We start from the raw sequence: 23,435 nt of genomic DNA, 5'->3' as shown, positions 1-23,435 counted from the left end.
CTTGTGCATCTGGCTAACGTGGGACCTGGGGAACCAAGCCTCGAACCGGGGTCCTTAGGCTTCACAGGCAAGCGCTTAACCGCTAAGCCATCTCTCCAGCCCGAGTATTGTTTAGTTTTGTGCTTGGGTGGAGGTGGCTTTTCTCTTGAGGTGTGTGTGGGTGCGTCGGAGCCTATTGCCACTGCAAGCAAATGTCAGATGCTTGTGTCACTTTCTGCATCTGGCTTAAACAGATGGCTTGGGAATTGAACCGGGTCTGACAGACTTTGCAAACTAAGTGCTTTTAATCACTGAGTTACATTTCCATTCTTAGGAGGGTGTGCACGCACGCATGCATGTGCGCGTGCGCGTGTGCATGTGTATTTTTTTCAAGGTAGGGTCTCACTCTCAGACTGACATGGAATTTACTCTGTAGTATCAGGGTGGCCTTGAACTCACAGGGATCTCACTCCAGCTCAGTCTGACCTGTAACTCTCTCTGTTCAAGACCAGAAGTTCTTCTACCTCTGTGTCCTGGGTGCTGGGATTAAAGGTTTGCTTCATCACACCCAGTGTTAAGTGTATTTTTGAGTGGAGAACCAAGTGAGAACAAGACCTGTCACCTGTGAAAGCAAGATCTGCCCTTCTGGGTGACAGATCTAGAAAACACATTATTGAAGCAGGCATTTCCTCCTCCTCCTCATCTTACCCCTTTTTCTTCTTCTTGTCTGGGTCTTGGCTGGGCTCCGACTTGCCATGTAGCCAACACAGGCCTGAAATCACTGACCCTTCTCCCTTTCCTCCGAGTGCTGGGACGCGGGCGTCCACCACGCCTGCACGGACTGCGCGAGCTGGGAGGGGAGGCTTTGGCCACACCAGGCACGTACTTCCCCAACTGAAGTACATCCCCAGTGACGCTTTTGTTTAGCTAAAGAAAAGTGTTGTTTTTTGAGGTAGGGTCTTGCTCCAGCCCAAGCTGACCTGGAATTCATTCTGTAGTCTCAGGGTGGCCTTGAACTCACGGGTATCCTCCTATCTCTGCCTCCTGAGTGCTGGGAGTAAAGGCATGTGCCACCGTGCCTAGCTAATTTTTTTTGATTTTAATTTTTTATTCTATTTTTAAAGAACATACTTTGTACGAATACCTCATGTGTTGGCACCATCTTTTCCCTCCTCCCTGCTCCCATTCCACAGGGGATCCTCCCCAGTGAGGCTACTGGTGATCCCCATGGAGTGGTGGGCTATGTATTGTGGGAGCAGCAGTTACTGGGGGGAGGCAGTTCCTCTGGGTGTGACATCTTTCTGCCCCCTCTTCCACAAAACTTCTTGAGCCTCGGTGGGTGTGTTTAAGTCTAGTTCAGTGATGAGCTCTCAGGAGCCTCTGGCTTTATGCATTGGTGGGTGTTGAGTGTCCGTCTGTCCCTTCACCCAGGTGCTGCTTGTCAGGCCCATCATGGAAGCAGCACTCTTGCTCATCTCCCCACTTCCTCTGTGGTTTGTCTGGGCCTTGACTGGGATGTGAGGGGTGGTTATCTCCTTGGGTTTCGTTACCTGGAGGTGCATGTACCCTTAGGTGCAGGGGATCTGTGAGTTGGGGACCCAGGGGCCATTTAATCAGGAAGGCAATCAAAGGGTCTATTTTCATAGCACACATGAAAGGTCCAGGTAGCCTCAAGCCAGCAGCGGGGGTACCGGGACCATAGAAATGGGAGGTGGGGAACAAACCCTAAAATTTTTAAAATTAATTGTTTCATATAACATTTTCATATATATGTGTCATTTTATTTTGATTCATCCTCCTCTCTCTAAATAATGCTCCCTTTGCCTTCCTGTCACATTGATCCCCTTCCTCCCTCGTCTTCCCCCCTTACAGCCCCTTTCTGCTGTCAATCTTGACTGTCTGCTTCAGTGTACACCTCACACATGAGTGAAAACACACGGTGCTTGTCTTTCTGAGTCTGACTTAATTTTGCTTAACAAAGTGATCTTGAGTTGCATCCATTTTCTTGCACATTTAAAATTTCTTTTTTTTTCTGTATGGATGAATAAAATTTCATTGTGTATATATGTTACATTTGAAAATAGTCCATTCCTCTGTTGATGGACTTGTAGGCTATTGTGAATAGTGCAGCAGTAAACATGAATGTGCATGTGTCTCTGTGGTATGCCGACTTAAAAGAGTCCTTCAGGTATGCACCCAGGAGTGGTACAGTTGGCTCCTGTGTGCTTAGAGACTGCCACTCTGACTTCCACGATGGCTATACCAGTTTGCATCCCGCCAACAGAGAATAAAAGCTCCTTTTACCCCCATGTCCTTGTCAGCAAAGCAGATATATCTCTAAACAATTTTTTTTTTGAGGTAGGCTCTCACTGTAGCCCAGGCTGACCTGGAATTAACTGTGTAGTCTCAGGGTGGCCTCGAACTCATGGCAGTCCTATCTCTGCCTCCCCAGTGCTGGGATTAAAGGCGTTTGCCACCATACCCAGCTAAAACTGTTTTTAAAGAAGGGACAAGGTGAAGTTTCGTGGGAGGTGAGCTGTGTCTGCCCTGCCCTGAGTTTAGGAGCACGGAGTGGTGCATAAGCAGCAGCCAGCTTGGTCTGCAGGCAGGGGCCGGTGTCTCGCTGGGCCAGGGAGGCCTGACCTCCACAGTGCTGCGCAGCTGCTCTCCTGCCTTCTCCTGAGCTGCATGTGTCTCGGTTCCTCTTGCTCCAGTGGCCAATCCGACATGGCATCATTGAAGACTGGGACCTCATGGAAAGGTTCATGGAACAGGTGGTGTTTAAGTACCTTCGAGCGGAACCCGAGGACCACTACTTTCTACTGGTGAGTAACTGAGATCAAGGGAATGCTCCTGTGAACCCCAGACTGCTTGCATGTTAAGCAGGAGCTTGTACCTAGAGAGTTTGTAATTCCTTCCACATCTGTATGAGTCACGGTGACTTTGGGGAAAATCAGAGAAAGCCCAGTAAGAGTGTCCTGAACCCAAATGGGCCCGTTGTCCCGCAGAGCAGGAGGCCCATGACCAGCTCCAGATGGACTCCCCTTTAGCGTGACCTCTTCTCTGGGTTTCCCAGGATGCCGGGGTGGCTGCCCAAGTTTCTAGGTCATCTTTGGATTCTCCATTTATTTCCATTCAGTGGTAAAAGAAAAGCTTTTCTTGAAGACTGCCTTTTAAAAATGTAGACGTCCTTTGCACGAAACCTCCCTAGTGGATCTGCTGCATGTGCCAAGACCATCCACTGAGGGCTGTGAGTCTGGGAGGAGGGTGGTCACCCAAACAGGCCTCCAGCAGCAGTGGCAGAGGAGGAAGGCTGTGGAAGCAGCAGCCGTGTCCATCCCCGCGCTGTGCTGGCTGCTCCTCACTGTAGCAGAGGCAGCCGAGTTGAGGCCTTTACCGAGCTGAGTCCCTGCTGATAATGCCGCTCAGTCGTCTCGTTCAAATAGAAGTGAGGAGAGCTCTCTTAGTGATGGGGTTTGCTCTAACTGTTCTACTCAGCGTGACATATTTCCTTCCACGGAGCATTTTCAAATTTAAAGTAATTGTAGATATCAACTGCTTGCTTTATAGAGAGCATTATATTAACTGCATACTAAAACCTACATTGTTTTGCTTTGGATTTTCTCGGTTTAGCTACATTGTCAGATGGTCCCAGATCCAATTCTAGTTCTTCCTAAGAACTATATCACAAATGTTCTTCAGAATTATTTGGCTAAAAATGTGAACTACAAGGCTAGCAGTTAATGGAATCTATGTCCATTAAGGCAAGTTTTAACTCTGTCTTCACACCTGAATGCCAAGTGTAGTGACCATGTTTTGCTGGCTGTGGGTCTTTTCTGTCTTGTCCATGCCCAGTGGTTACATTAAATAAATGGAGCCTAGAAATGGAAGCTGTGAGAGTGGCTTTGCCTGTGTGGCAGAAGCCCATGGAGAGTCCTCACAGAGCTATATCTTCTGCTCTCACACATTGCTGACTACCTGCTGGATAGCATCTTAGGAGCTGGCCTGTTTTAGCTATGTGCCTCCACTTAAGGGCCATCTAATCTTAGGACTGTGGAGCAAATGCAGACATACCCCACAGGAGAGGGCTAAGTGTGTGTGTGTGTGTGTAACTGGAAAAGTCCATTTGCAAATGGAATGTTTAGAAACAGTTGTTTATTATTAATATAAAAATATAAGTTGGTTTACATGACATGGGTGAGGGATTCCCATGTGTCCTGACCGTCCGTTATTGGAGCAATGCAGGAGTGGAGCAGGGCAGGGGCCCAGCTACGAAGGGGTCAGCAGAGACCTGCACTGAGTTGCTGCGTCATGAGGGCTTCTTGCTCCAGGTACCTATGTGACACACTGTGGGTCCTTTAGGAGCTCATGGGGTTGTTTTTTATGATTGTTGTACCCACTTGTCTGGGGCACAGAATGGGTATGCACTCTTGACTCTGAGTGTCTTCACAAAGGTTCAGAGATTCACGCTAGTCCTGTGTACTGAGCCCATGGCAGTGGGGAGTCGTATTTTTTCTCCAGCGTGGAATTGCCCAGAGTTAACAGGACCATGTTTTTTTCCTTTGGTTTTTTGAGATAGGAGCTCATTATATAGCCCAATTGGCCTGGAAGTCACTGTGTAGCCCAGGCAGACCTCAACTTGTGGTAGTTCTCTTGCTTCAGCCTCCTGAAGTGTTGGGACTATAGGCACGAGTCACCACACGACCAGAGTTTCAAAGATATGCAGCACTTGTGTTATTATTTGGGTCAGGGGATTGAACTTCAGAGCCTTGCACTTGGCTAGGCAAGCACTTCACACGGAGCTGCAACCTCACACTTGCTAGACAAACACTCCTTACAGAGCTGCATTCTATCCTCAACCTTTCCTTTCCTTTCTTTTTAAAAATATTTTATTTATTTATTTGAGAAAGAGAGAGATGAAGAGAGAGAATGAATGAATGGGCTGCTCTGGGGCCTTCAGCTGCTACAAACAAATTCCAGATGTTTGCACTACCTTGTGTATCTGGTTTATATGTGCCCTGTGGAATCGAACCTGGGGTCCTTTGGCTTTGCAGGCAAGTGTCTTAACTGCTAAGCAGTCCCTTCAGCCCCCACACCTTTAAAAATTTTTTGGTTTATTTTAGTTTATTTATTTGAGAGTGACAGAGAGAGAGAAAGAGGAAGAGAGAGAGCGGGAAAGAATGGGCACATCAGGGCCTCCAGTCACTGCAAACGAACTCAGGATATATGTGCCACCTTGTGCATCTAGCTTAGGTGGGTCCTGGGGAATTGGGCCTTGCACTGGGGTTCTTAGGCTTCACAGGCAAACGCTTAACTGCTAAGCCATCTCTCCAGGCCCCCCCCCCCATTTTTAAAAATTTTGATTTTGACACTGGGGCCAAAGTTTCCCAGGTTGGCCTTGAGCTATTTCTGTAGCCTAGGTAGGCCTTGATTTTTTTTTTTTTTGGTTTGGTTGTTCGAAGTAGGGTCTTGCTCTAGCCTAGGCTGACTTAGAATTCACTATGTAGTCTCAGACTGGCCTTGAACTCACAGTGATTTTCCTACCTCAGTCTCTCAAGTGCTGGGAATAGAGGCATGCACCACCACACCTGGCAAGCCTTGAACATTTGATCTTCTTGTTTTAGCCTTGCAAGTAGATGGGATTACAGTCCCTTTTTTTTTTTTTTTAAACCATGCCTGGCTACAGTAGACTCCCATGGAATTTGAGGTACAACTTCAGAAGAGATCTTTCAGACTTTCTTCACATAGCTCACACAGGAACAAACAAGTTGCTTGTGCAAACCACTAGCATTGAGATGTGATAACTTTATTGAGCTGATTAGGTTAGTGTGACTGGAGGGCCAGTGAGGGATAGGGAGTGGGAAGAAAGGAAGATGTGGGGATGGTGAGTGGTTGGTGTTTTAGAGTGGAGAGGACAACAGGATGGCATGGTAAGGTGATGTCAGTGTGAATGAGAAGTGTCAGGCATTAGGGAGCTAATTGTTTTCCTCTCTCCCAATTCATTTTTTTGTACTTGTATGGGTGTACCAGGGTCTCTTGCCTTTGCAAATGAATGCTTTTCTGGCTTTACATGGGTGCTGGGGGATTAAACTTAGGCCCACAGGCTTTGCAAGCAAATGCTGTTAACCACTAAACCATCTCCCTGTCCTCAAGTTATATCTCTTATAGAGTTCTTAAGGTTGTGTGAAAATTGTATTTGAAGGTGAGCATCTCCCAGGAAAAACCTATGTACTAATGCATCAAAGATAATTTTGTAGAAATATTCTTATTTATTTATGAGAAGGGAGTGGGAATATGAGCTTGCCAGGGCCTCTTGGTTCTGCAAGTATACTTCCAAATGCATGCTTCACTTTTGTATGTCTAACTTTATATGAGAATAGGGGAGAGAATTGAGCCCTGGCCTCAAGTGCCTTTAAACACTGAATCAATTCCACAGCCCCATCATTTCCTATGTAGTAAAGAGTGGAAGAAGATCATTTCCCATGCGGTGATGAGTGGGAGAAGATCATTTCCCATGCGGTGATGCTTGGGAGATCATTTCCTGTGCGGTGATGAGTGGGAGAAGATCATTTCCCATGTGGTGATGACTGGGAGAAGATCATTTCCCGTGTGGTGATGAGTGAGAGAAGATCATTTCCCGTGCAGTGATGAGTGGGAGAAGATCATTTCCCGTGCAGTGATGAGTGGGAGAAGATCATTTTCCGTGTGGCGATGAGTGGGAGAAGATCATTTCCCATGTGGTGACTAGTGGAAGAAGATCATTTCCCGTGTGGCGATGAGTGGGAGAAGATCATTTCCCGTGTGGCGATGAGTGGGAGAAGATCATTTCCCGTGCAGTGATGAGTGGGAGAAGATCATTTCCCGTGTGGCGATGAGTGGGAGAAGATCATTTCCCGTGTGGCGATGAGTGGGAGAAGATCATTGCCCGTGTGGCGATGAGTGGGAGAAGATCATTGCCCGTGTGGCGATGAGTGGGAGAAGATCATTGCCCGTGTGGCGATGAGTGGGAGAAGATCATTTCCCGTGTGGCGATGAGTGGGAGAAGATCATTGCCCGTGTGGCGATGAGTGGGAGAAGATCATTGCCCGTGTGGCGATGAGTGGGAGAAGATCATTTCCCGTGTGGCGATGAGTGGGAGAAGATCATTGCCCGTGTGGCGATGAGTGGGAGAAGATCATTGCCCGTGTGGCGACGAGTGGGAGAAGATCATTGCCCGTGTGGCGACGAGTGGGAGAAGATCATTTCCTGTGCAGAGATGAGTGGGAGAAGATCATTGCCCGTGTGGCGATGAGTGGGAGAAGATCATTTCCTGTGCAGAGATGAGTGGGAGAAGATCATTGCCCGTGTGGCGACGAGTGGGAGAAGATCATTGCCCGTGTGGCGACGAGTGGGAGAAGATCATTTCCCGTGTGGCGACGAGTGGGAGAAGATCATTGCCCGTGTGGCGACGAGTGGGAGAAGATCATTGCCCGTGTGGCGACGAGTGGGAGAAGATCATTGCCCGTGTGGCGACGAGTGGGAGAAGATCATTTCCCGTGTGGCGACGAGTGGGAGAAGATCATTGCCCGTGTGGTGATGAGTGGGAGAAGATCATTGCCCGTGTGGTGACGAGTGGGAGAAGATCAGTTCCCGTGTAGTGACGAGTGGGAGAAGATCATTTCCCGTGTAGTGACGAGTGGGAGAAGATCATTTCCCGTGTGGCGACGAGTGGGAGAAGATCATTTCCCGTGTAGTGACGAGTGGGAGAAGATCATTTCCCGTGTAGTGACGAGTGGGAGAAGATCATTTCCCGTGTAGTGACGAGTGGGAGAAGATCATTTCCCGTGTGGCGATGAGTGGGAGAAGATCGTTTCCTGGAAGAACTTTTCTGCTATATACCGGAGGCACATGACTCTTAGCTGGGCGACAGTGTGGTACCCGATGACAAGCTCATCTTTATTGGAATCACCCACACTCCAGTGATATGCTTACATACTTGAAGAGTTCTCGGGACCGAGACCAGCAGGAGAACTCAGACTCATAGAGCCAGGCCTCAGTCGGTAGAGTCTGAGGCGGCGTCACTGATTGCTCTTGCTCTTGCTTGTACCCTCTTGAGCTTGCATACTGTCACTTCTTGAAGCTAATGTGGCCAGTTAGGGTGAGTCATCTGTGTAGCAGAGATGCAGCTGGTGGGCTGGCTGGTCTTCGTGAGGAGGACTCTGATATTCACATGGGGCAGTCATAGTGATGGGTGAGTGAAATGGGAAGTATGAGAGGAGACTGTAGAGAAAGGTCTGATGAGGACAGTTCAGTTTAAATGTGCAAAGTTTGAGGATGCCTCATCTGCACATGTAACATAGGCATGTTCATTCATAAATGCTGTTGATGCAGGCATGTTAGCTTACACATGCCAACTACATAGACGCCAACCACAGAAAGGAGGAAGGGGGAGGGAGGGGGGAAAGGGACTTGTTGGGTTAGGGTCTTAGTACATGAATTTTTATGGAGTATAATTCAGTCCAACATGAAAGGTAATGTGGGCTTTTTGCCAAAATGCCTAGGAAATTTTCATGTATGTTGGTGGCTTATCTCAGTGTGAGATGTAGATCGCTGTTGAGATGGGAATGCTCACAGCACGTTGCCTGTGACAGAGCAGGGTTACTTGTTCTTGAGTCTTTCTGCTGTGCTGATTGTCTCCCATTTGATAATGCTCATTGTTATAAAGTAGGCATTTGCCTTCTTGGGACTCTCCTGTTCTTCTGCTTGGTACATGTTAAATGTCCCTTATTGGAAGTGCCTAGAGCCAGAAGTGTTTAGATTTTGTAGTGCTTGAACATACATAATGCTGTATCGTGAGGCCAGGACTGGAGTCTAAACACTAATTTGCTTCTGTTACTGTATGTTTTGTTCACACAGCCTCAGGATCATATTCTATACTTCCATGTTTGTCTTGTTCACACAGCTTAGGGTCATCTCAGTTTCATATGTGTCTTGTACGCACAGCGTCACGGTCATCTTACAAAGTGTTGTTTTTTTTTTTTTTTAACTTGTATTCTGACTGCCCCCTGTCACACGTGGTAGGCGTGGAGTTTCCCACTATGGTGTGTCAGAGCTCAGAGTTCCAGGTTGGGAGTATGTGGGTTTTGTGGCTAGCGACGCTCCCCTTTGACTACCACTTCTCTGCTTTCCCCTTCAGCAGCTTGTGGGTCATTGTCTGCTACCTCTACACGTGTGCATATGGACTGGGGAGGTGCAGGAGCCTAGCGCCTGGGACACTCACTGCCTCTGCCTGGGCTCTGGCCGTCCTGTGGTGTGGTGTGGTATGGTGGAGAGGGGCCTCTTGGATTTCTCAGAGAGCTCTCGCTGCCTGCGTCAGGCACGGGCACGGGCACAGGCACGGGCACGGGTACGGGTGTTGTTTCGGAAGTCTTCATTCTCCTTGGTGCCTCTTACAGAGATATACACTCGGCTTCAGGGCACCAGGTGTTAGGAACACAGTGCAAGAGTCCCCTTTCCTGTGGCTTATCTTGTGTGGGTGGTCCCCAGAGTAGTAGCTTTGAAGTGGTCTTCATGCTGCCGACTCATGATTTTTAAGGTGCTTAGTCAGGTTTTTGTAATTTATCACCTTCACTGAACTCTGTCTGTGCAACTAGGGCGTTGTATAATATGCCCTGATTGGCATGCCTTGAAGTCAGCCCTTTGATAATTCTAGTGTGATGATATGAAATCAGAGTGGATACTAAACCAAATGTTTTCTTACAGACAGAACCTCCACTGAATACTCCAGAAAACAGAGAATACCTTGCAGAAATCATGTTTGAATCTTTTAATGTCCCAGGGCTCTACATTGCAGTGCAGGTAAAACCACGTCACCTTTGCGGTGCTCAGGAAGCACTGGCTGTCTACGGGGTGAGGTGGCTCTCTGTGCCAGTGGGCACGGCAATTCTTTTGTTCTCTCCCTCGGAACATCCCTCATCCCCTCCACCATCTAGGTCTGAGCTGGAGCATCCCAGAGAACCGGGCCTGGGGTGTGTTACCTGCATGCTCTAGATAGAACTGCTCTGGCTTGGCTGTGCCTTGCAGAGTCTGGTGTGTTTTCTCTGGGGGACGAGTGCAGTTGCGCATATGCTGCTTTTTCTAGCTCCTTTGGCTTCTGGTCAGAAAACAAAACAACCATAGCATAGGATCCATTGGAAAGCATAGTAAACCAGGGAGGGTGGCTTTCACCTGCAAGTCTGTCACTCCAAAGGCCAAGGCAAGAGGGTCTCTGTGATTCAGGGCAAGCCTGGGGCACATAGTACATTCCAGACCAGTCTCCGTAGCCAAGAAACCAAAGTTTCTAAAGTTATTAAAGTTTCAAAGTTATTAAACTTCCCTAGATCAAACAAACAAATGAGCAAAAATGGCAAAACAAAGTAGATGCTTTTGGAGGCCCCTGTAATGGGGCTCACCCAGCCCTGGGAACTCGCTCCTGAGCTTCGTTTGAACCTGCTGCTTCCCGGGCTGTGTGCTCATTGAGGATTTTGCTGCTGCCCGTTGACAAGGGAGCAGATTGGAGTCTTGTTGAGTAAGTGAGGCAGGTATTCCCCCAACTGTCTCTCAGCACTGTGCTCCTTCTAAGAAAGAAGCGTTCTGTAGAGGTAAATGTCGGAGGTGCTGCGCTCCCGCCACCTGTGCCTGTAGTAGGAAATACCTTGGGCATTCCTGTGTTGACTAAATCGATCAATTCTAGCTTTTCCAAGTGTATGCAAACACACATCTTCTCTGAGGTATTTATAGTGTGTGTAACTGACACTTTAGGAAACACTGAACTGAATCTTTAAACATTTTTTTATTTGAGAGAGAGAGGAAGAATAAGAATAGGCACTCCAAGGCCTCAAGCTCCTGCAAATTCCTGATGCATGCGCCATTTTGTGTGTCTGGCTTTACATGGGTACTGGGGCCTTGCAATAAAGTGCCTTTAACCAGTGAGCCTCTCCCCAGCCCCTCTTTTTTTTTGGGAGATGGTATCCCATCGGGAACCCAGGCTAGACTCTGAATTTATGGCCATCCTGCTGTATCTTCGCGAGTACTGGGATTATGAGCGTGAGCCGCCATGCCTTCGGAAGAACGACAGTTCTTAAGTTGTTCTTCACACCACCTCCTCTGGATTCTTCACACCACCTCCTCTGGAACACGTTTTCACAGCTCAGATTCCTGAGCCCTGTCGGATGGCTGCTTTGAGCCGGACAGTTCCTTGTTGTGCGTGGCAGGGTGTGGGCAGCAACCTGACTTCTACCCACTGAAGACCATTGCCCACCTCCTGTCATCACATAAGTGTGACAGGGAAAAATGGGAGTAGAGGGTAAACATTTCCTGAGCAGTGGAATTGCCTTGGCTGAGAACCACTGTCCCATACCTGTCAGATTAGAGGTGGGGGGGGGTTCACCTGAATAACAGAAACCCAGAGATGAGTGTGCTACAGCCAGTTTTGTGGCCCCGTGTGGGGAGTCATGGGTTAGAAATAAAATCTGAGTCTAGAGTAAAATAGCATTTCACTGGGTTTATTTGTGAGACTTTAGAAGTCTGTTGAAAACTTGACTTCTTTGAAAGACATGACATTAGTTGTTCACATTGGAATTGCAATTTTGGAGAAGAGAAGTGGAGGGTAGGGAAAGGAAAGAGTTTCTCAGACTTACTAAGTAGGAGAGAGCTTCCTGATGGAACCTGAGACAGCAGGCTGCCGCTCATAGGACGTCCTGTCCTTGAGAGCTGGTGGCCTCATGTCTTCTCTAGGCTGTAACAGAGTAGGCTGCTACTCGGAGGATGGCCTGTCCCTGAGGGCTGGTGGCCTCATGTCTTCAGAGGACCATCCTTGAAGGCTAGTGGCCTCCGTATCTTCTCTCTAGGCAGTGCTGGCTCTGGCTGCCTCTTGGACCTCCCGGCAAGTTGGTGAGCGCACCCTCACAGGGATAGTCATTGACAGTGGAGATGGAGTCACCCACGTCATCCCAGTGGTAAGCTCAGAGGTTCCTACCTCACTCTCTGAGGTTTAACACGTGATCTGAGGTAAGGGAAGACTTAAGAAAGCAAGCCAAGCCTGGCACTCTGTAATTAAAACACCACTCCTTGGGCCATACCTTAGAAATGCAGCAGCAGTCAAGAAACCCAGGACTGTGAGGAAGAGTGAGCAGGGGCACGACTGTGGCTTGAGCTGTGGTGGCAAAGCTGCAGTCAGGTGCTTTCTCAGGGCCCCACGTGACTCTGACTGCGACATCCGTGGGGTGCGGCTTCCTTGCAGCCTGGAGCTGTCTGAGCTGCTGGCGCAGACACCGTGCTGGCTGTCGGGCGCAGGCGCCGCACAGCCGAGCCTGAAGCTCATCGTCCTCTGCAAAGCTGTGAACAGCTTTAGTCAGCTGATGCTTCCGAGAACTTGCTCTTGTTTTAAAATTCACTGAAGAGCCAAGAAGGAGAAATTACACATTCCAGCTGGCAGAAATCCCTGTAATATATATCATTTTTGGTTTTAATGTTTAAGATGCAGAGGAGAGACTAATGCGAATCTCCGGAGGCCTTTGCACCATTACTTGGGTCCCAGGGATTAGTTAGGAAGTGATTCAGTGGTTCTGAAAATCAACTAATCACCCCAAGGAAAGTCAAAGTTCTTCTCAGTCATCCTTTACAGGTCTCCTCAATAGTCATAGCTACTGTGATAACAACAGTTTTTTATGTATTTTACAGATATGTTTTCTGCCTGCATGTGTATATACCTCTTTTAAAATTAAATTATTTATTTATTTGTAAGCACAGAGAGACAGAGAGGGAGACACATACATATACATAAATGAGCTCCAGATGCACGTGGGTACTGGGAAATCAAACCTAGCCATCAGGCTTTGCAAACAAGTGCCTTAAACACTGAGTTATCTCTCCAGCCCTAAATTAATTTTTTAAAAAAAATATTTTGTTTGCAAAAGAGAGGGAGAGAGAAAAAGAGGCAGATAGAGAATGGATGTACCAGGGCCTCTAGCTACTGAAAATGAACTCCAGACACATGTGCCACCTTGTATATCTGGCTTTACTTGGGTCCTGGGGACTTAAACCTGGGTCCTTTGATTTTGCAGGCAAGTCCCTTAACCATTAAGCCATCTCTCCAGCCCCTAAATTAATTTTTAAATGCAAATAAGGATGTTAAAAAACTCAGAGCTGGGTGTGGTAGGCCATTCCTATTTGGGAGGTAGAGGCAAGAAGATTAGTAGTTTAAGGTCATTGCTCACTTACATATTAAATTCAAGGCCCACTTAGGCTACATGAGACCCTGACTCAAAAAAAAAAAAAAAAAAGTGAAACCCAAACAAAGCAAAACAAAAATCCATTTACTTTTTTTTCTTTTTTGGTTTTTTGATTTTTTTTGAGGTAGGGTTTCACTCGAGTCCAGGCTGACCTGGAATTCACTGTGTAGTCTCAGGCTGGCCTCAAACTTACAGTGATCCTACTACCTCTGCCTCCCAAGTGCTGGGATTAAAGGTGTACGCCACCAAGCCTGGCCATTTACTTTTTAAATTTAAAAATTTTTTTATTTATTTATTTTTGAGAGAAAGAGAGAGGGAGGGAGGGAGAGAGAGAGGGTGGGCGGCCGCGCGCGTGCGTGTGCACGCAACAGAGCGAGCGAGCATGCAGATAGAAAGAGAATGGACATGCCATGGTCTCTAGCCACTACAAACAAACTCCAGATGCATGTGCCATCTTGTGCATCTGGCTTATATGGGTCCTGGAGAATTGAGCCTGGATTTTTTTGGCTTTGCAGGCAAGTGCCTTAACTGCTAAGCCATCTCTCCAACTCCCATTTACTTTCATTGAAAAAATAAAAAGTCCCAGCTTGAGAGATGGCTCAGTGGATAAAAAGTGCTTGCTCTGCAACTCTGAGTACTTGAGTTCAGATACTCAGGAGCCCAGTAAAAGTGTGACAGGCTCTTGTGACCCCAGTGCACATCAGTGCAAAGGAGAATTTCCCAAGCTTGTGAAGGAGTAGTGAACAAGAAGAAGCCCTGCCTTGAGATGAAATGGAAGGCAAGAACTGACCTGCAAGCTGTTTTCTGATGTGTGCCATGGCACGTCCATGTGTGTGCCCAACATACAGATGTGTACTCACACACATGAACATACACACTAAATAAAATTTTAAAATAGTCACTATTTCATTCCAGTAACTTTTAAAAAATATTTATTTATTTACTTATTTGCAAGGGTGGGGGGAAGAATGGGTGCGCTAGGGCTTCTAATTGCTGCCAAGTCTAGATGCATGCAACATTTTGTGCATCTGGCTTCATGTGGGTACTGGGGAATTGAACCCAGGTTGTTAGTTAGGCTTTGCAGACATGCACCTTAATCACTAAGCCATCTCTCCAGCCATCATTCCAGTAACTTTTTTAAAAAAATATTTTTTATTTATTAGAGACAGAGAGAGGGAGAGAGAGAGAGAAAGAGAATGAATTGGCACACCAGGGCCTCTAGCCTCTGCAAATGAACTCCAGACATATGCGCCAGTATGTACATCTGGCTTATGTGGGACCTGGAGAATTGAACCTGGGTCCTTAGGCATCTCAGACAAGTGCCTTAACTGCTAAGCCAATTCTCTAGCCCTCCAGTAACTTTCTGAAGTAATGATACACTAACCTACCATTGCTCTGGTGACCTGAAGGTCAAAGTCACCATAGTAGAAAGGCTGAATGGCTGATGTACCCTCTGTTGGAAAAGGAAGAGTCCACATCTCTCACACTGCCATGTCCCTGCCCACATGGACATCTCTCCCTTCAGTGTCAGGACACTGTTTCCTCTGGGTCCCACTTGATTTGTGACCCTTCTGAACATCTAGACGTCTGGCTAGCGCTCTCATGTGGTATCATGAAGAGTGGCACAGGTTGAGCTCTGCCCAGGTGCTGTGGCCCTGGGCTGCTTCGTGCTGGATCTCAGTCATCTCCATTTCTCAGAGGATGTCTGAGGCCAAGGCTTGGTCACCTTGTGCAAGGTCACTCAGCCACCAATGTGGATTTAGGAAAAGAAAACACATCCTACATGGGGTCCAGGCCCTAAAAGATGTCTTGTAATTTTTTACTGTATATGTTTCCTTCCTCAATTGTGAAAATAAATTTGTTGTTGAAAATGTGTATAACACAGAAAACTATAAGGAAATAAAATTGACCATAAGCCACCCAGAGAGCCACGTTATAAATTGTGTAGTTTTTTCAACTTTCCCTTAAGGCACAAACACAGGTACATACAATACACATCCACATTTAAAGCAAAGTTAGGGGATCCTATATCCAGTTTTGTGGCCTGACTAATATAATCCTAAAGTTATATTAACAGTACTATTTCTCTTATGATCAAATATCCTATGACAAAGATAATTACCTGGGAATCTGTTACCTGGGCCTGAAATGCTACAGCCAATTTTCCTTCTGTAGGATGTGTAGGCTTTTTTTTTTTTTTTTAAGTTTAGTTTTAGGAGCTGCTGTTTGGCTGCCGTTAATTTTAGAAAATGGTACATATGGTGCTTGGAAGGTAATTGCGACAAGTTAGTGTTTCAGGAAGCTAATATCTTATGGGCTTAAGGTGGGCTTTACTATTTTTCATAACTTGTACATAGCTTTTATCTCCATCTGCAGAGAGGACTGATCTCTTGCGTGTAGAAGTTAGGTACATCAGAAAGAGCCCAGAGGACTTCAGGAAGTGGTCCTTGCAGCTTCCCTGCAGCTCCCCCAGTGCATGTGGTGATTCTGCACGCCTGCAGCCTGGAGCCCGCAGACCGCTGCCCTGTCCTCTGTCTCCCTTGGGTGCTGCAGTGTGAAAGCCAACCACCAGCATCCCCATCTTCACCCTACAATAAGCCGGGTGCGCAGCTGAGCCTGGGCCCACAGTGGTGTGGCTGGGGAGTGGCCTTGGGGACTCTGGGCTGCAGACAGCAGTGTCATTGTCATCTTCCCTGGCGGCTCACAGACGTGCTGACAGCCTCTCCAGGAGGCAGCCCCAGGTATCCAGACTCTGGAGCCATGCAGTTCTTCGGATGCCTTAGGGCTGGGTTCACTTCCTTGAGCCGTTTCTCAGTGTGGCCAGTGGGACCATTGCACACTTGGAATGTGTCACAAAAGTACGACCCGCCCAACACGTAGATTCAAGTTACTCCTTTGCCGCATCCTCAGGGATTACCGGCCCCACGCTGGATGAAGGTCTGAGGCTGGAGTCTGTTTGCCTTTCCCAGGGTCACACAGCTACCACACGTGGACCCAGGATCTGGATCTGGATCTGGATCCGGGTAGCGAGGCTCTCAGGCCTCTGTATGCTACCATATTGCTGATTTTTAAAAAAATGTTTTATTGACAGCTTTCATAAGTATAGACAATACACCATGATAATTCCCATTCCACCCCCATGTCCACCTTACATTTCCACCTGCCATTGAATCCCTTCTTTCCAATCAGCCTCTTACTGTGATGTCATCATCTTTTTCTCCTATTATGAGGGTGTTGTATTGGTAGTGTCAGGCATTGAGAGGTCATGGGTATCCAGGCCATGTTTTGTCTGGAAGATGGCATTATAAGCAGTCCTACCTTTTGACTATTATGGACCCTGAGCTTTGGAAGTATGATACAGATGTTTCAGTGCTGAACATTCCACTGTCACTTCTCGGCACTGTGGTGACTTTTGAGTCACTCCAATGGTCACTGACATCTAAAAAGAGAAGTTTCTCTAACCAAAAGTAAGAGTAGCATTAATATATAGGTGTAAACACAAAAAAGTGCTTAGAGGGCAGTTTGATGGGCATAATTTATTTTTGGGGGGTTAATTTTTTTTTCTCAATTTTTATTAACATTTTCCATGATTATAAAAAGTATCACATGGTAATACCCTCCCTCCCCCTTTCATAATTTATATATTTAGCCAAACAGCAGAAGTTATTACTACCCTAGGGATCATGACCTCCCAGCCATAAGCTTTTGACTAGGTTTTCAGTACCAGGAATGTACTCTCTCCCATGGAATAGGCCTCCAGTCCCATTAGGGAGCAGTCATTGGTTTTCCCCATAACAGACAGGTCACTACTGCTGAGGTGGTACATTGGGCCTGGCTGGTCAGTCTTAAGGCTTGCAGGGTCCATTGCTGCATAACTCTGTTAATGCTTCTCTCACCTAAAAGGGTGCATGCAGCATAACTTTTTTAGACTTTCTGACAGCTAGTCAGCCAGGAGGAGGCTTCCAGCTCAGCTCCACCCTGCTGACTTTTAACTGTGATTGATAGGTGAAGCCTTTATGCTTTTTTAGAGAAAGATGTGAGTGTTGAACTTAGTGCACTCCCCAAGCATCGCCCTGTAGACAGGAACCTCCTGCACAGTTCTCCATGTTCCTGATGACTGCTTATGGGGTCAGGTGATCGGAGTAACTGGGAGTTAAATACTAATGGAACTGCATATGCAGTCATTCAGCATGACCTCCAGGGTTGAGCTTCTTGGAGTGGGAGGGGCAAGCGGGGACCCTCCTGGCTTCTCCCGACGTGGGACTACTGATGTGGGGTTCCTGACACGGTCTGTTCTTCCTCCTCCTCCATCCAGGCAGAAGGTTATGTAATTGGAAGCTGCATCAAACACATCCCGATTGCAGGTAGAGATATTACGTATTTCATTCAACAGCTGCTAAGGGAGAGGGAGGTGGGAATCCCTCCTGAGCAGTCCCTGGAGACCGCAAAAGCCATTAAGGTAAAAACAGATGGGAACCTGGCTGGTTTGGGGGTGAGAGAGAAATGGTGCCTGGATGTTCCCCTTGATGTCTCCCTCCCTTCCCTTCCCTCCCCTCCCGAGAGTGTGGGCCTTGATTTGTTTACCTTGAGTTTGGGAGGAGGGCTGGAGACTCTTGGCTTAATCTCTTTTACACAGAGACCCTCGGTTGAGGTTCTGCTGTAAACGAGAGCAGCTTGGTAGCTAGTATTAAGCCACCATTATGTGTATTGGAATGTTGTTTAATTGGAGCCTAATTAAACAGAACCTTCAGTCAGCTGCTGTGGCATCCGCCTCTCCTTCACGTCTGCTCCTTGCTTCCTCTTGGAGTCCCGTGGTAGGTCACAGCAGCAGCAACTGTGAGGAGTCAGTGGGGCCTGCCTGCTGAGCACTCCCTCCGCCCCGCCGCAGGGTCCAGGGCCCTGGAGCAGATTCCACTGTTCTAGACTGAGACACGACACGAGAAAATTTGCAGGACGTTTTCCATGAGAGCAGAAGGTTGTTATATAGGGTGTAAGCTCGACTCATTCATTAGCCCTCCTATCACTGTGTTCCTGACCTAGAGATGCCTCTTCATGCTGATCTGCCAGCTGAGAGCTTCAAAAGTGAAGCTGCCTGAACAGAAGGAAGCAGCAGCTTTGGCTGACGCTAGGTGGCAGTGAGCTCTTAGGGTGGGGCAGGGCCAGGGCAAGCTTTTATGAGGCGTGCAGACTGGGGCGCTCAGTACCACGCCAGAAGGGAAGGCATGGCCCCATAGTTGGCAGGGGATGGTGACCGACAACTGCTATTCGGCCGAAGTGTGCTCAGGCTTTCCTCTCTGCCTTTGTTGGCCTTTCTTCAATGGCAAAACAATTTGAAGATTTGGTCCAAGCTTCCTTGTTGCCCCAACCAAATCTGTTGTAAGTGAGGGTCAAAATCGAACCTCCTGTTGCTTTGGCTCACCCCAGGAGTGTGCACTCCCTTCTGAGTCAGAATTCCCTCATGGCACTGCCAGGGTGCTTTCGGGAGCCTCATGCTGACATGGTCTGTTGTTGCGGGCTCAGTGCTGACCCTGCCTGAGCTGACTATCACAACAGTGAAGCTCGGGAGGAAAGACCCTGTGCAGATGCCTTGTTGGCCACTCTGCCCTCACTTCTGCCGTTGAAGGAAGAGATACTGGCAGGTGCCTCTGTCGTGAACAGGCCTGAGGGAGTGTGTCAGCAGAACACGCTGGCCTTGGCTCTGCCCCACAGAGCCACATTGATGCTGCTGCCCAAACCCCTGGATTGGGAGCATTTTGTGCCAATAGCCTAGAGAGTTGAGATGCTGAAGGAGGTTGGCCAGGTTTCTCAGGGACAGCTAACTATCCTTGTTTCTGGTCCCAACTAGCTGAGAGTGGTTCTCACTGTTCACTCTTGTGGCACTGTAGAGAAGTCAAGTTTGTGAACAGTTTCTGCCCCACAGACCTGCAGCTCTGATAGAGTGTATCAAAGGTACTCAGAAGACAGCACTCAGATAGGTTTCAAGTCCTAAGAAACTTGACTATGAAAACACCCACAGAAGTGCACAGCCATGTGTCCAGTGCTTGGCACGCACAGAGGCCCACCAGCCTGTCCACCACAGGAGACTAGGACCTTGGTGTCGCCTGCTCTTTGCTGAGGTTGACTGCCCAAATGGTCAGCAGAGAGACCTCAGGAGCACGAGAATCACCTGCTGTCAGCTGACTTTGCATGGCTTAGGCTTGGGGTTGCTGCGGGTGGGAAACCACTCACAGGGTCTCCTGAAGCACCCACATGCTGACAACCCCAGCTCTGCTTTTGGTGCATGGTGCCTGTCACCTTAGAACACAGTCTGCCACTTGCTCACTGCCACTGCCGGTGCCTGGTTCTCAGCTGTGTGTCTGGAAGGGATCTATGTTTTTTATTCACGTGTGTGTATCTAGCGACTTAGAATATCCTAGCAGCAAGGTAGATAGTCTCTAGGCACACAGTGAGCTTGAGCAGGGGGTACCTATCAGGTGATGGCGATAATTTCCTCACCGCAACACGCTGCTGGCCCTACATGTGGGTGCTCAGTGCTCTCAGTAGATGAGGCTAAGTTTGGTTTGCTGGCCAGAGGTGGGTAGGAGTGAGGCACCTTGGAGGGAGGATGGGGGAGTGAGAAAGACTTATTTGGAGATGAGAGGCTGCTGCTTCCTAGACTCCTTCATAATTATTTCAGATAAGATGGCCACAGAATTTGAGAGACAAAGCTGTGCTTAATAGCGAGTTGCAGAGAAAGCAGACGTGCACATTCAGAGTCAGGTGTGTTCAACAGTCAGTCATGCCTGTGTTGGAGGACTGTAGGATCATGAGACTTCCAGCGCGGCCTTGGGAGTGGTGACTTGGCCGGATTTAGTCCAGGGGTTTCCCCCACATGTGGGCTCCTGTGTTTCTGTCAGAGCACAGACATACCCAGCAGCTCTTAATGCCGGCTGATGTCTTTCTGTGTGTACATAGGAGAAATACTGTTACATTTGCCCTGATATAGTCAGGGAATTTGCCAAGTATGACATGGACCCCCGGAAGTGGATTAAACAATACACTGGAATCAATGCAATCAACCAGAAGAAGTTCATTATTGATGTTGGTTACGAACGGTTCCTGGGACCTGAGATATTCTTTCACCCTGAGGTAAGCATCTCTTTGGGTGTGTGGGAGTGCAGCCTGCATGGAGCGGTGCTGCCCTCCAGTGAACATGGCACGCAGTTCTCAGTGCAGGGCTGAGAGCCAGCCGGATGTGCGCATGACGGGGCCCTGCTGTGTGGCTGCTCAGCTGGTTTGTTGGACAGAGACTTGTGATTAAGTTTAGGATCGATTATCCCTGAGGTGAGGGAGAAGCAAAAACCATAGAAAATAATGGGAGTTGAAACTGATGTCAAGGGTGGCATGTGCCACAGAGCCAAGATTACAAGATAAGGGAGCTGAGATTGATGTCACAGGTGGTGTGCTACAGAGGAGAAATCGCAAGGACTGCGTGCAGGGTGCCGACGCCTAAACGCGGGGCAGAGCGCGGCTCTTCATCACACCAGGCTCAGGGCAGGCGGCTGGTCTTGCTGAGTTCCCGCCCAAAGGCTTCCTTTCCGTTGTGCATGTTCACGTGACACATCATCAGGGCAGGTGGCTGGTCTTGCTGAGTTCCCGTCTGAAGGCTTCCTTTCCATTGTCGCATGTTCACGTGACACATCATCAGGGAGGCCGCTGGTCTTGCTGAGTTCCTGTCTGAAGGTTTCCTTTCCGTTGTTGCATGTTCACGTGACACATCATCAGGGCAGGCCGCTGGTCTTGCTGAGTTCCCGTCTGAAGGCTTCCTTTCCGTTGTCGCATGTTCACGTGACACATCATCAGGGCAGGCCGCTGGTCTTGCTGAGTTCCTGTCTGAAGGCTTCCTTTCCGTTGTCGCATGTTCACGTGACACATCATCAGGGCAGGCGGCTGGTCTTGCTGAGTTCCCGTCTGAAGGTTTCCTTTCCGTTGTCGCATGTTCACGTGACACATCATCAAGGCAGGCGGCTGGTCTTGCTGAGTTCCCGTCTGAAGGCTTCCTTTCCGTTGTCGCATGTTCACGTGACACATCATCAGGGCAGGCGGCTGGTCTTGCTGAGTTCCCGGTTGAAGGCTTCCTTTCCGTTGTCGCATGTTCACGTGACACATCATCAAGGCAGGCCGCTGGTCTTGCTGAGTTCCCGTCTGAAGGCTTCCTTTCCGTTGTGCATGTTCACGTGACACATCATCAGGGCAGGCCGCTGGTCTTGCTGAGTTCCCGTCTGAAGGCTTCCTTTCCGTTGTCGCATGTTCACGTGACACATCATCAGGGCAGGCCGCTGGTCTTGCTGAGTTCCCGGTTGAAGGTTTCCTTTCCGTTGTCGCATGTTCACGTGACACATCATCAGGGCAGGCCGCTGGTCTTGCTGAGTTCCCGTCTGAAGGCTTCCTTTCCGTTGTCGCATGTTCACGTGACACATCATCAGGGCCGGCGGCTGGTCTTGCTGAGTTCCCGGTTGAAGGCTTCCTTTCCATTGTCGCATGTTCACGTGACACATCATCAGGGCAGGTGGCTGATCTTGCTGAGTTCCCGTCTGAAGGCTTCCTTTCCATTGTCGCATGTTCACGTGACACATCATCAGGGCAGGCGGCTGGTCTTGCTGAGTTCCCGTCTGAAGGCTTCCTTTCCGTTGTTGCATGTTCACGTGACACATCATCAGGGCAGGCGGCTGGTCTTGCTGAGTTCCCGTCTGAAGGCTTCCTTTCCATTGTCGCATGTTCACGTGACACATCATCAGGGCAGGCGGCTGGTCTTGCTGAGTTCCCGTCTGAAGGCTTCCTTTCCGTTGTCGCATGTTCACGTGACACATCATCAGGGCAGGTGGCTGGTCTTGCTGAGTTCCCGCCCGAAGGCTTCCTTTCCGTTGTCGCATGTTCACGTGACACATCATCAGGGAGTTGTCAGTGTGTGTACTGAAGGCACTGGTTAAGCGGCAGTTTCATCCAGTGCATTTTGTTTTATGTTGGTTGTATATTTTCCTGAGTAATTGGCATTGACTTTGTAGACTACAGACTGCTGCCTGTTTTTAGGTGCATGTGGGGCACAACACATGCACCTGATTCATCATCTGCTGAATATCTTGATCATTAATGTAGTGAACAAGCATGCTTTTGGTACAGATTTTTAAAAAATGTTTTTACTTATTTATTTGCAAGCAGGGAGACATACACACAGACATGGGGTGGGGGTGGGGAGAGAGAAACAGAGACAGAGAATGAGAAGGCCAAGGCCTCTAGCTGCTGCAGATGAAGTTCAGATACATATATCAGTTTGTGCATCTGGCTTTACGTGGGTATTGTGGAATTGAACCTGGGTTGTCAGGCTTTGTAGGCAAGTGTGCCTTACCCACTGAGCCATCTCTCCAGCCAGCTTTTGATTTCTGTTTATTTATTTATTTTTGAGGTAGGGTCTCTCTCTAGCCCAGGATGAGCTTGTATGTGCACATAAGTACAGCCGTATTTCTCACTGAAACTTTCTTTCTCTTGTATGTGCACGTAAGTATGGCCGTGTTTCTCAGTGAAAACTTTTTTCTCTCATATGTCCGTAACTACAGCCGTGTTTCTCACTGAAACCTTTCTCTGTTATGTGCGCATAAGTATGGCCGTATTTCTCACTAAAACCTTCTTTCTCTCGTGTGTCCGTAAGTACGGCCCTGTTTCTCACTGAAACCTTTCTCTCGTATGTCCTTAAGTATGGCCGTGTTTCTTGCTGAAACCTTCTTTCTCTCATATGTGCACATAAGTACGGCCGTGTTTCTTATTGAAACCTTCTTTCTCTCGTATGTCCTTAAGTACGGCCGTGTTTCTCGCTGAAACCTTCTTTCTCTCATATGTACACATAAGTACGGCCGTGTTTCTCACTGAAACCTTCTTTCTCTCGTATGCGCGCATAAGCACGGCCATGTTTCTTATTGAAACTTTCTTTCTCTCGTATGTGGTGCACTGATATTCATAGGTCACATACTTGTGCATTTCTTGCTGCATGCCTCATAGCCTCGTGCATGCTTTTCTCTTTCTCTTACTGAACCAGCTACTGTGCTCTCCTAGTGTGAGGCTGGCCTGGCCTTGCCCCTGCTGGGTATTCCCTTCCCTAAACCCACACACTTCACCTCCACATACATTGGTGGTTACATGGAACTCTTGCAAAACACTGTGTGATATGTTTCC

General features: G+C 48.2%; 1 protein-coding gene across 5 annotated transcripts in view; it reads left to right on the top strand.

Annotated features, from left to right (window-relative positions):
• The window catches only part of Actr3b (actin related protein 3B), an 81,029-nt gene that overhangs the window by 24,733 nt on the left and 32,861 nt on the right, over window positions 1–23,435 (top strand). For 4 of the 5 annotated variants that reach the window (XM_045160978.1, XM_045160975.1, XM_004669563.2 and 1 more), the window contains 5 exons: window positions 2,694–2,804; window positions 9,721–9,816; window positions 11,847–11,954; window positions 17,545–17,688; window positions 20,184–20,357. In XM_045160978.1, coding sequence (XP_045016913.1) covers window positions 2,733–2,804; window positions 9,721–9,816; window positions 11,847–11,954; window positions 17,545–17,688; window positions 20,184–20,357 — 594 coding nt within the window. In that variant the 5' untranslated portion in view covers window positions 2,694–2,732. The remainder of the gene's footprint in view (window positions 1–2,693; window positions 2,805–9,720; window positions 9,817–11,846; window positions 11,955–17,544; window positions 17,689–20,183; window positions 20,358–23,435) is intronic. The other variant, XM_045160976.1, reaches the window with a different exon arrangement.

Source organism: Jaculus jaculus, chromosome 10 (assembly GCF_020740685.1).
Source record: "Jaculus jaculus isolate mJacJac1 chromosome 10, mJacJac1.mat.Y.cur, whole genome shotgun sequence".
Classification (NCBI taxonomy): Eukaryota; Metazoa; Chordata; class Mammalia; order Rodentia; family Dipodidae; genus Jaculus; species Jaculus jaculus.
The sequence above is the reverse complement of the archived record's forward strand: the minus strand, read 5'-3'. Positions and strand labels throughout refer to the sequence as shown.